We start from the raw sequence: 14,322 nt of genomic DNA on the forward strand, positions 1-14,322 counted from the left end.
GATGGAGAAAAATGGATATGATTTTCGGATTCAACGTACAGAAATTACTATATTTTTATGTTATATGATAGGAATAATAATTATAAACAGCATGTTCTTTGAACAATGGTCTCTAGAGATAAATCTAATCATGTTAGTAAATGTCTGACATGGTTTTCAACTTAATTTGTATTAACGCTCTTTATAAACTGATTTCATGTAAAAGGATAGGTATGTCTTCTTGTAAACCATACCTTTTGTCGTGAGATCACAGAACTTACAAATATATCACCGTATTGAAAAAAGTCCGCTAAGGTATTCATGGTATTTATTGTTCCAATGATAGAGTGATGTAACATCACAATGTTTACCTCATTTTCCATCCTCTATTTCCTAGAAGAGCCTAATAGTGTTAACTCTGTCTAGTAAAAAAATGTCAACACATTACATTTACGTTAAGCGCTAAAGCAACTACAGATTAAGATATTTTATAAAATATAAATGAATGATAACACAGACCTGCGATGGTTTTATTGTATTTAAATTTTTACATGTTCTACGTAAATCTTATAACAATTTCGATGACATTTAAGATGTAAAAACTAAAACCCAAAATTAGTGAAGTTCATTGCAGCAACAGAAATAAGATAAAGTAATAACATGTTACCACACGATTCTCCCTTAAGATACAGTAATAAATAAACTTATGTTCTTATATTAAGGAGCCCGTGGTGTCTATTAGGGAGGAAAGAATGTTATCCACTTTTGAAGTATTTTTGTGATAATCGATAAATAACATTCCTTTAACGGTAAATGGGTGTACAATACGGAGCCTGTTGCCGCTGCAGTATCTATTTTTTTTGGTGAAAAAAATAATAATCAGGAACCCGTGTTTGATGGTAGCCTTGAGGTCTCATACCGAGACTGTCTGATACTTATTGTTTCAATGATATTGTGATAGTGCATCACAGTATTTAGTACATTCTCTGGCAGATTCTCAATATCTATATGAGAATGTAATTTTACACTTACAGTCAGATTTCTGTATTGTTATATATCAGACGATATATATTAGTTCATGTTTTCATTATGTTCAAATACTGCATGACATCAGAACAAGTTGTTTCACTACCATTTGACTGGTGAACAAACATAGGTCAGTAGGAAAGTTTGATGAAGTAAAAGTATACAAGAACTGTACACTAGCTGAAATGTATTAAACATGTATGAAAATAAGTTTCATTTTGGCAATCCGGTATTTTATATCTCATACATGTTTCAGTTTATTCCTGAATATCAAAGGGTATCGAGATGTCGTCGGAACTTGCCCATTGGATAAATTTGAAGAACACGACCTAATTGTAAGAAGAACGATACTGATATTTTTTACGTGTCTAAAGTTGCATCCTGAAAAATATAGACTGTGTATAGATCTTCGTAAGTTGTATTTGTAACCAATAGCAGTTTTAACCTACAAATAGATCTAGATCTAAAACAGAAAATAACTTCATAATTTACCCTCAAACCTTGAGAATGTTATGAATGTACATTAACTTTCTGTATCTTAGGGAAAGTGGAAGAATAGTTAAATTCGTTTTTCACTGACTGTAAAATTCAGTGACATACAACCTATTCTGTGCTGTGTTCATAAATGTGTGATGGGGATCGTTATGTTTTTTGATACTAGTGCTTCAGTTGCGTCCCGTTTCGCCTGTTTAACTGCTATCACATTGATTGCATTGTTTTGTTTTGAAATTCGCGCAAAGCTACACAAGGGCTATCTGCGCTAGCCTTCCTTAATTTAGCATAGAAGACAGCTAGTCATCACCGCCAACTCTTGGGCTACTATTTTACCAATGAATAATGGGATTGGCCGTCACATAACGCCCCACGGCTGAAAGGGCGAGCACGTTTGGCGGGACGGGGATTCGAAACCCCGACCCGCAGATAGAATGTCAGGCCATTAATACAGCTCTACACTCTCCCACACGAAGCAGTTTGTGGATTTGAAGACGATATCCATCAACAGTCATTTCTACAACACGTAAACAACGTTCACTCTAGCATCAAATTCACTAATGAAAAAGATAATGAAAACCAGGTTTTAAATTATATTAACATAACAATAGAAAGAAACTCCAGCAGTTTTAACACGAAAATCTTGCACAAATCTGGTAACGATAACAACTATATAAAGTGAGGCTCAGCCCATTCAATTCAACAAAAAATGTGCACGTTATCATGCATTTACTGCAACTTAAACTAGAAATCAATATCTGAAACATTTATTAACAAATGTCACTTCCCTAAACACGTTGTAACTATAACCATGGCCAAGTATAAAAACAAACTCAACAACAGAAAAAAAAGAGAGGGAAAACCACATAAACTCTACGAAAGAAACAAAATTCATAAACTTAGATACAGTGATAGATGTCTTACCATATCATAGCTATGTAGCCAAAAATATCATAAACATTTGGAAACAATCATAAAAAAACTACGAATTAAACAGCAAAGTTACTTTTATTCAAAAACCGAGCACTAAAATCAAAGGTCATCTAAGGAAGGTTTATTCTGACAACTTCAACGACTGAAGCATCTACAAGTGTCAATGTGATCGATGCAATAACACTTGCATGGCGAAACGGGACATAACATAAGCATTAGGATCAAAGAAAATAACAATCTTCCATCATACATTTACGAACACAGCACAAGGAATCAACATCCAATTAATATTAACAACTTTAAAATATTATGCGATGAAAACAACATTAATAGAAGAAAAATAAAAGAATTATTAATTATTATTCGTGGATTAAAACCTAATTTAAATCAAATACAGGTGTCACCCTATATGTTTTATAAATTCGAACAAAATGCTTGGGCAGTATTTCATACAGTAGACAACAGTTACCTGATGATGGCTACAAGAGTGGTCGAAATATCGTAAAAATGTGAAAATAAAACAATCCACTCAAAAGCTGTATCTTTAGACTTTTATTTAAAGTATATAGTGGATTTTCTCTCCTCACAACAAGTGAAATATTACATGTTTAGATTGCATTGAATTCTTTATTCGTTTATTTATGTAGTGACATGACTTTAATATGATGTCTCGTGATGAATTCAATGTTTGTTTTTACATAATGTTACACAAATGAAAATATAAACTCCAACTGCACTAGTAATGTAGACATAATGTAGAAAATATTGTATGAAAGCTAATCCATTATTTTATAAACTAAGATGTTTATATTATATTAGTGCATCTTGAAGTTTTGTTAATAAATGTTTCAGTATGCTTGTCACCTCTGTGGTTTTACATTGATGTTGTAAAGTATATTCCATAATGATAAACAGTAAACGTGTTGGATTTATAAAATGTGAAAGAATAATCACTTGATTTATTTGTTCATTTGTGAAAACTGTATTCTATGCTTTGGTGAACTAGTGAGTTTAAATGTTATAATGTACATAAAATGAAGTTTTGAAAGATACAGAAATATAATTTCTGGTTTGTCTGTCAGTTTATACAAACAAAAGCATTACTTGTTTTAGCCTTAGGCAAACATATTACTTGGTTTTACACAAGGGTCAAGCTTTCTTAATTTACCATCAGCTGGGGTGTTGTCAGGTTGAAAGAATGACCTATCTGATGTAAACGTTCGTTTGGCTATATGGTAAGAATATCGAGCCTATATGTATAGAGTTCCAAACCAGAAAAAACAACTCTAGACAAAGATTTGTGAAAATATCTACAGAAAGGTAGGATTTTCTACAATAGTAATTGTTAAACATAACTATTTGCGTAGGTCCTTTAAACTTTAGCAAAACAAATCAACTTACTAAGTCAAACATTGAATTTAGAGAATGAAATAAGCGTCCTTTTCAGGATGATAGGTGTTACAAAATATATTAATTTTAGAAATGAAGTAGCAATAAGCATTTTACATATACAGACGTAAAGAAATTCAAAAGTATGTCATGCAAATTAAATATAGAAGGTAAACCATAATCAATACGTTAAATGTATACTAAATCGATACTTAAAAGCATAATCAGCTATGGAATAATGTGTAGAATTATGAATGGACTTTTCTCTACTTTAATATACATCTATTTGCGAGATTTCGGCCCGCTTACCAGAACCTTTATTGGGCAACAACATACTCACCAATACAAATTCGTTAATCTGAAGAACACTGGCTTAAGTTACGTGTCTAGGCAACGTTTATAACAATAACTGACATATAGAATTTATGACATATAAATAGTTTACTGTCAGAGATTTAAGCTTTTACATAGATTAAATAATCAAAAACAATTATGGCATAATAATGCAAATATCTCGATCAAATATTTGTCTCACTTGTAATTTTTAGAACATATAATTAAGTATAGACTACAATGTTGATGACGTATGTTAAAACTATAATTGATACTTAAAAATACAACTGTCTTGTGGTTTAACTTATAAAAGTGAAACAGTAGATGGGATAAATATTAAATATAGACGGGATAAAGAAAACATAAGTTGAGGCATGTTGAGATCTTTATGCTATCCTTGGTCCATCTGTATTACTTTAGTAGCACTATCTCCCTAGCAACACTAACCTATGTAGCACTATCCTCCTCACCCCATCGTTTTTAGAACTGTGCAAATTAGATAAAATATCATTATAAGGCTTTGGATGTTACTATAAACTTGACGACTGAGTCAGATGTTGATATCTATTGATGTACATCACCCTCTGGTGAATCGTTCGCGAAATGTCTGCATTGGTGACCTCATCGTCCTACACTCTCCTTCTCCTCTAGCAACGCTCCCTCGGTTGCCACGTCGTGGAACTATAACGTAATCGTCTCTGGTGTGTGGCGCTATGATGTCATCGTCTCTACCCCTTCCCTCTCCCTGAGGGATGTAGGACAACTGACCCTTAGATAGTGACATGACTTTAGTAGGCTACCCTCCCTGAGGCAGCCAATCAGCGCGCGCGTCTACAGTACAAGAATCACTACTTATGGAATTACTTTAATTTATATTATTTCAAACTATAATATACTTTTGAAAAATTTGCAGCGTGTTTTATCATCCTTTCAAAATAATAAATAATATTTAATACAAATAGGCTCGTACTTCTACTTTCATATTACAGTAGAAATCAGATTAAATCAGACATTATTTAAACGACTCAAGACGTAAAAAAAAATCACACAATATGATACTGTGGTGTAATTAATTGGTAAAGACGAAAATAATATTCATGTTGATGCATAGAAGATTAGGGCTCATAAGACAATCTTAAAGTTTGACGAGGGTAATGTTTAAGTCTCACTGCAGGAACACATTGTTTTATCAAAGTATTTTTAGTTTTATGATAAAATAATCTCGGTAAAAAAGCTTAGATTCTGTGAAAAAAAAGCGTGTCGTGATTATCAAGAACTGTTTTGTTTCATGAATATTTTGGAACAGTTTTAGTATCCCTGGGAAGGGTATTAATGTCGTACACGTTTCCTTTGAAAATTGACGTAACTCTAAGATGCAATGTTGTAAGACCAAAACCAATAAGTTCACCACTTCTTCTTTTTACACCATTAAGTGCTAGGCTTAGTTCAGCAAGCTAAAAACGTCATGAGATCCCGACAACTTAATAATTATAAATGTTACATATTTTGACTATTTTAGACTCCATGTATACTGCTTTTTAGTATTTTAGTTCAAACGACAGCAATTTAAAACTTTAATAACTCAATTCTGTATTTATACATAGAGTTTTCAAAACCTTTTGAAAACACTTTTGAAAAATCATGCCGGGAAAACTGTTTAACATGAAAACACTTGATTTGTTGCACGTGCACGAATAATTAAAAATAATTACAATACTCCTTTTAAAAAAACGATAAACTTTAGGTGTCTGAAAAGCGCGTGATTTCAGTCTGAAGTATAATGTGTGTGTTGTGGTCGCCAAGTTCGAATCCCCTACACAAGAGCAGAAGGAGTTTAAACGTTGTTATCAACGATATCCACCTACAAGTAAGGGATTTACAAATGGTTTCATCAACGTAAGATGACAGAAAGCATCCCACATAAGCAAAAAAAACACAAAATGAAACATTCTTCAGTCAACGAATTGGGTGAGGGACGCCTACGGCCTTTTCATGGAGTTTCGTAAAGGACGTTGTTTACGTTAGCAACGTTGAGAGTAAGGATGAATTGCGTTAATGTATCCAAGAAGCCTTCACAAAAGTTACTCTTACAATGTCGCAAAACATTTAGGTACAGACTCGACATTTTGGGTATAACTCGTAGCTTTAAACATTATTCTTCCACTTATAACAATTCTATGCTGAACGTTTTTCAGGTGTGATTTTTCAAAAGTGTTTCTAAACTTATTGGTCACCTTGTATATTGAAAAGTAACTATACATCTAAAACCAAACCCATTTTATTATACTTTTATCTCTTACTAGCCCTTTTCTAGCATTACTTTAAGCTCTCTCACTTTCGATATATCTTTGTTAGAAATCAACATCTATTTATATAATTTATAATTGTCTGTATATGTATGCGTACAACGCGTCTCTATAATTCTTATTCTCTAACTTCATTTACATAAATTCGTACGTTACCGCTAACTATTTATAAGCATATACTTAGTCTTTTGAAACGCAAAAAATAAGGATATTTTATTACAGATTTTTTTTTTTTTTTTGGAGGGAGGGGCAAATAACATGTTTATTGTATTAGCTGGCGAGCTTAAGAATAAATGGGGCTGTTCAAAAGTTTCATTTTTCAAAATTACTCTTAAGTATTTTCTGATAGATTGTAATACCAAAGTTGTATAAATTGCGCTATAAAATGATTGAAGATTTATATATATATGTAGACGTGATCTACATTGTAGTCATTTTCTGCCTTGAGTGCAGAGTTATCATTCTTAACCAATATGTTCAAATTTGCGTTATATCAATTTCGTTCATTAAATTGACTTTGTTAATTTTTTTTGCACTTTTGTTGTAAAACATATCTGAAAACACCACGCTTTGAGTGTAAAATATAAGTTAAGTCACCGTGATTTAAGTGTAAAGTTCATCTCAGGTCATCATGCTTTGAGTGTAAAGTATATCTGAAGTTATTTTCTTAACATTTTATGCATTAAAATTTTATACTTTAAAAATCCTGATAAAAATAAATAAACAAATTAGAAATACTTTCTTAATTTCATATCTTTAATATTAAGTTATACATGATTCTTTAAAAACATTTGATTACAAATTATTTATACATTTCTGTTTATTGAGCACACTGCATGGTGGTTACACGATATGGTTGTTACTGGAGACACGTAGACTTATCTCGGAATATTCTCTGTTTATTAAAATGTGAAACACTTTGTGAATCTATATTTACACAAAGGGAGTAACTTATTTGGTCATATATCAAAATGTATCAAGTTCTAATTGTGATAGTTTTTATATTGAAAGACCAGAGCTTTATGGCTTGTCTATAAGTTTATATTGCTACCCTTCGCAAACGATGTTTTCTTAGCTTTGGTGATAACGGCACCTTACTTTGTTTGGTGTTCACAAAATTTTAAATCTCATCGCCAAACTTGTTATGCAAATAATAGGCTAAGCTATAAACAATGATTAGAATTTTTAAAGTTCACTCACGGGTGTAATGTTTGATACAAACATTGTAATTTTCATTTGTGATTAACGACGTGTTCTAAATAATTATGTACAATTAAGTTTTCATCTGTGCAAGTTTCATTATAACGTTTCTTGTACGCTCTAATTAGCGTTTACAAGGTGGCTTTCACGCTGGCGACGATTACTAGCAATTGCATAATATTAATTGTTTTCCTTATCTATAACGCTCTTGCTGTAATTTGCTGACCCATCTGTATATAGTCTTCACGCTTTGTACTTTAATTATACGGTTCACCTCCAGCCGGAACATTAATGAATCATACAACTAAAGGATTTAGAATTTTTCTTTTCTATATAATTATGGCTTACAGTAAAAGATCCATAAAAATTTATCTTTTCGAAAATATTAAATGCGTTAAACTATCTTAAATACAGTGGGTAAATAGCGATTGGAAACAGCTGTTCTGTGGAAATAATCGCTAATCATAGCTTTTGCTCTTCAATTTTTCTCTTATTGGCTTTCCTTAAAACTCGAGCGATCTTGGTCATGTGGTCATATGTTAAAGATATGCAATAATCAAACAGTTCTTTTTACTCATAATTGTTATTTATTGTAAAAATGCAAATGTCTGTTTGGTACTTTTAAATTAAAGTAGAAATAATCGTATTACTTGTAAGCAGTCAAATATATTGGCAGGTTTGGTGTTTTACATACTTTAAAACGTTACTGAGAAAAAAGACTACTTCAAGAATATTCCATGTTCCTTTTCCTTACTCGTTCAGAACAGTTTCGTCGTGAAGCTATTCGGAGATTGATTGCCCGTGGTGGATAGAACGCACCTTGCGCTAAAACAAAACATCGTTCAGCTTTCGGTTATTTACAATAAAATATAACCATGTGTTTTGTGCAGAAAATACTTCTCTCTTTAATAATAGCTAAAACATGGATTTGTTTTATGAATACGCAGACGGTCCTATGATATGAATGATTAATACAAAAATAGAAAATTACATAATCGTACGTATTGCTGCTTAAGAGATTACGTTTGTCATTGCTGAAAAAATTAAGGAATATATCATATAAAAATACCATATCTGCATATTTAGCATTGGATATTCATATATCTTATACATATTTATATACATATATACGTGTGTGTTTATTCTCTGGAATGCAGATCTTTTAACTCGTTACACTTGGTGCTGCGAACAAATCTAACATTCAAGACATTTACGTACTTGTATGAGTTTTCATTATTTTAGTTGGATTAAAGCTTGTTACACTTGAAAGACAAACCACATAAAACACGAATAAAAACCAGTATCCATATGTTTTGACGAAGTATTTGAAAACATACTATTAAACAATTATATCCTGAAATACCGTTCAGGAGTTTAATTTCCGTTCCTTCACAGTACAAAACATATTGTGGCATGTTTTTATTGTATTTTAAATGTTTTATCACACAATTCACACAATATGAAATTGATTTGAAATGAAACTGGAAAAATACATTAAAAATAACATTTCTAGCATCACTTTTTAACACATTTTTTTTGCCAAAGGTGATTTAAATAGAGTATAATAAAAAGCTGTCTTTTAAAACAGTGTGTAGTGAATTGAAAAATTAAATTATCATAGTAGAATTTATATCAATTACTAGTAAACATTACATAAATAATAGGTTATAAGTGTATTACTGAATAGATTATAATCTTCATACCATATTTTTTTCATAAAAAATAAAAAGTCCTTATTATTGGAATTTTTACTGATCTATGTTTCAGGACAGAAAGCACATATTGGTCATCTGTCCGTCCGCGAGCTCCTACCTGACACAGACTTCTACATAACTTACGAAGGTTCAACAACGCTTCCGGGATGTTACGAGACCATAACGTGGATTATTATGAACAAACCAATATATATCACCAAACAACAGGTGAGAAGACGATAAGGTTAACTTTAAAACGTGGTTTTTCTGTACATAGGATTCTTAATATCACATTTTACAGATAGTGACTTATATTTGTGGTCGAAAGAATAGTTACACGTTCACTCAACGTTATTCACAAATTAGTTTTATAGAATAAGAGGTTGTAATATAAAAACTGCAGAACCAAACAACTAACAATTTAACGTTGTACTTACGAATACAAACGTTTATTTTGTCATTACTCTCACAGTTGGAAGTAAAGTTTTCCATTCACTATAGAAATTATTGTATCTACGACGAACTAAATATTCTTGGATTATCAGTTTTCAGATTCAAAAATCCTCAGTTTTTCAGGCGAACCATCTTCTGTAAAGTTGGGTTTAATTATTTTGATGCAAGCACTTTGAAAGTGTCGTGTTTTTGCAAGTCTTGAAAGTGTTATCTTACGGCCTTAAGTAGTTGATATAAAATCATTCGTTAATAGTTTAAAGTTGAAACAAAAATATTTATAAGTTTAATTCACAGATGCTTAATCGTGCAAGTGCTTGAAAACGATTTAATCCTATGCCATGTTAAAACCCAAAGTTTCATTATCTCTGAGATAATCAGATTTGATGAGGGCATTACATGGTCGATTTAAGAAATTACTAAGAAGCTATAGTAATTAGTCACTCTATAACAAGCTAGCTCTCTCTCACGCGAACATGTCCGTCGAGTTCAATGGTCATAAAAGATATGGAAAAAAAATAATAATAATAAATAAATCTATAGAAATGCATTTGGTATTCAGATCAACTTCGTGATTTAGACAGTTTGACGTATATTTAACCTCGTGGATGACATACTGCCTTGAGAAAAAAGCACTGCTTCATGACGGTTCTACTAATGGAATATGTATTATTTACGGTTCTACCAAGGAGATATATATTATTTACGGTTCTACCAATATGATATATATTATTTACGGTTCTACCAATAGGATATATATTATTTTCGGTACTACCAATAGGATATATTATTTTCGGTTTTACCAATAGGATATATATATATTATTTTCGGTTCTACCAATAGGATATATATTATTTACGGTTCTACCAATAGGATATATATTATTTTCGATTCTACCAATAGGATATATATTATGTTACGCATTACAATTTCGAATGATCTGAAACCGAGCTAAGTTGTAATTTAGATTTAGTAGTTAAATAAATGCCGATATGTATCAAATTTATGGTATTTGCCAACAAGATTGATACACACACAGTTTCTTCTTTTTTTTAATATAAATATATTTTGCTAATAATGCTTGGAGACGGCTTGAATAGGTAATGAAGAGAAACTTTAATATAACTTTAACATAACAGCAAATGTACAACGTTTCTACAAGGTTTTGACATCATCAGATACAAGTAGTTTACACTGACACACATATGTATATCCAGTATGGAACAAAAAGGTCACATGACCGGATACTGTTGCACGACGTAAAAGAGTTATCCTGGCACTCCAGGGTGTTGGCTTAGAGTAGGGTTGTTTTGTTCAATTAAGTTGGATTCCTTGATTTTTTTATGTTTATGTTTGGTTCTTTGTTTAAAATTACTGTGTTTTTAATAGATATACTATTGTTTTTTGAGTTGCAATGGTGGAAAACATGGAACGGTTTTTTATTGTGTTCAGTGAATCTGGTTTCCAAATTTTCTTCCTGTTTCTGCGATGTAGAATTCTGGGCAGCTACTGCATGTTACTTTGTAAATATTTTTGTTTGACCAGGAACATTTATAAATTTCGAACATTATAAACCATTCAGTGGATTCACATCGAACATTATTATTTTTACGAAGACATTATATAACTTCAGGGTTAAAAAACTCAAGCTCGACTTGTAATCGGCGTGTGATCAGCGAAGCCTACAGAGCTAGCTATCTCCCAATGAAGTGAATTGTACATACGTCAAATCTAAGTTAACTCGCTCATCGTGAACCCTCGATAAGACATCAAGGACGTTCCAGACCAGAAAGAAGATGTTATATTGTTTGTAAGTTTCTAAAACTATTGTATATATACAATTGTTTGTAATAACTATTTGTAATAACTGTTATTGTAAATTGTATTGTTGTTTGTGTATTCCCGCATTGTGTCCACTGCAGGAGTCGAGCCCGAATTTTAGCGTTATAAGCACTCGAGCTTATCGCTGAGCTACCTCGTAGAAATAGAGCGTAAAAATGTGAGATGTTTTTCTAATATTCTCAAAAAAAAAATTGTAGGATAACTAAGTTATACTGGAGTATTTTATTCATAAAGTCTTTTGAGTTATTACAAGTAGTTGATCTTCTAAAAAAGAATAACTGAACTTCCTTTCGGGTTAGCCTTAAGGTGGAGCTCTAGATTTTGGAGCTGGCGAGCTGGATTCGAATTCAGGCGATACCGTAACATTTTACGCGCATATTAAGCTGTGGATGCATTATAAGAGTGAAAATACATTCCTTAACATGAATGGCGAATAGTAGGGTGCTGATAGATAGCTGCGTTCTCTCTGGCTAATGGATCAGAATTGGGTACAACGTTAGACAGTCTAAATATCTTTGCCATAAATACAAATTTAAAACTTCCTTTGCGAAATAGTTTCTCTTGTTTTCCTTAAAATTGTTCACTAAGAAACACACACACACACACATTATTCAACATTTCTAAAAAAATATGTTGTTTAGCGCAAAGTTACACAATAAGCTATCTGCGCTCTGTCTACTTCGAAAATCGAACACCAGATTTTAGCGTTGTAAGTCCGTAAATTTACTACTGACTTACCGGGGGACCTAACTAATATAAGAGTTTACTCCACATGTATTGCAATATATATATATAACTCGTTATTACGTCTCTACACAGAGACATGCCTTTTTTTCTATTGTTTCTTCTTCTTTCTTTCCAAATACTTCTGATCGACGTCCATTTCTTCATTTCTCGGCGGATTGATTTGAAACTTGGTAACATTATACCTTGGTTTAATATGTCTAGACTCGTATCTTATCTTTTAGATTCAAGCATTTTTAAAGGATTTTATAGGGTCAAAGGTATAAGAAACCAAAAATGTATATTTTGGGTTTCTGTTCGGTCATACAGCAATCAAGATGAAAACTGCCATAAATATAGATTTCCATACGCCCAACACATTGACATATAGAAAGTTGGATTTGCTCATTTTGAGTTTTTTGTTTGTTTGTTTGGGGGGGAGGTAAGAGGTCACAAAAAACATAATTTTGTGTTTTTTGGTCAATTACTCGGACGTATGTTGATCAAATTGCTTGGGATTTGGTGCATAGATATTTTTCTATAGTTCGTTCACTTTGAATAACAAAAATTATAGGCTTTCTTATTTTTAGTAATTGTGGGGGTAAAGGTGCCACAGAAAGCATAATTTTAGGGCTTTTGACAATTACTCCACCGTATTTCCAACAATTTACATAGGATTTGGTACAAAGATACCTTTTTACACAAGTCCGTACATATACATACAAAAAATATGAGAGGTCAGAAGGTTAAATAAACAATTGTAGGAGTTTTGGTCAATTACTTAGCGTTATTTCGACCATTTTTCATGGAAGTTGGTACAAAAATACTTTTTTAAAGGCAATACACATTAAGAAACAAAAAATGTTGTATTTGCCCAATTTTAGTAATTATAGAGTGGTCAAGATGCCACAAACAATACTTATAGGGTCTTTTGACAAGTACTCCACCGTATTTCGGCCAATTTACATGAGTTTGCGTACAAAGATATTTTTTTATTACAGGTCCCAAACAGAAATATAGACAACTTTGGTATTTTTGTCTTTTGCCCAATTATTCTTCGAGGAAAGCACAATTTGAGATTTTCGTGAACTGTTCATGTGTATGTTAACCAACTTACATGGTATTTGGTACAAAGATACTTTCTTACAGGTCCCAAGCATTGATATAGAAAGTTTTTGATTTTCTGTGTTTTGCACGATTTTTCTTGAGTCAAAATTGGCCATGTTGGGATTTCTTGGGGGAGACATGTTGCATTCGCCCGCGAATGTTGGCCTGCACATGTTTTGATTACCTTTATTAATAAGGTTTATGTTATGCCTGAATGGAGTTTTTTTGTGTATTGGGAAACGCATATTTATATATATATATATGTTAATAATGCTTCTAACTAAATCCTAAAAGCGTCAAATATGTTGAAAAATACAAGTTAAATGAAATTAAGCTAAACCGTTTAAAATAATTCAATGTATCGAGGTCGTTTTTAGGGGTCTATACTTTACTGTGACCCTACTATAGAGCAAACTGGTGTATGTATGGGTATTAATTTCCTGAATATTTACTCTATTCATCCCTCCTGTAATGTAATTAACAGTTTCTCTTCTGATTTAGTTTAATCGATTATCGAACGCTTCAGTTGTACATGTGGAGTGTAAGAAGACAAGGAAAGTACACCATTCTCATCCATGTTCTTTATCTGTCATCATTAACTATCTAACATGAAGTACTGAGAATTTATTAATCTTTTAAATGACTGGTTCGCAGATGGTTGGTTATTTCTGAATTGTTGTAATTACTATTCCCACTTAAAGAGTTAAGTAGTGTAAAACACAACTGATCTTTGAGACAATACTTTATTTTGTATATATTGTTGCGTATTACAATTTCGAATAGGCCAAAGCCGAGTTAACTGATAATTTAAATTTAGTAGTTAAATTGTACTTTGGATTTAGTATTTA

At 31.9% G+C, this 14,322-nt stretch overlaps 1 protein-coding gene across 1 annotated transcript in view; it reads left to right on the forward strand.

The window, feature by feature from the left end:
• The window catches only part of LOC106477493 (carbonic anhydrase-related protein 10-like), a 146,746-nt gene that overhangs the window by 114,257 nt on the left and 18,167 nt on the right, over positions 1-14,322 (forward strand). The window contains exon 7 of the mRNA XM_022381668.1: positions 9,426-9,580. Coding sequence (XP_022237376.1) covers positions 9,426-9,580 — 155 coding nt within the window. The remainder of the gene's footprint in view (positions 1-9,425; positions 9,581-14,322) is intronic.

This window comes from Limulus polyphemus, unplaced genomic scaffold (assembly GCF_000517525.1).
Source record: "Limulus polyphemus unplaced genomic scaffold, Limulus_polyphemus-2.1.2 Scaffold8, whole genome shotgun sequence".
Taxonomy (NCBI): domain Eukaryota; kingdom Metazoa; phylum Arthropoda; class Merostomata; order Xiphosura; family Limulidae; genus Limulus; species Limulus polyphemus.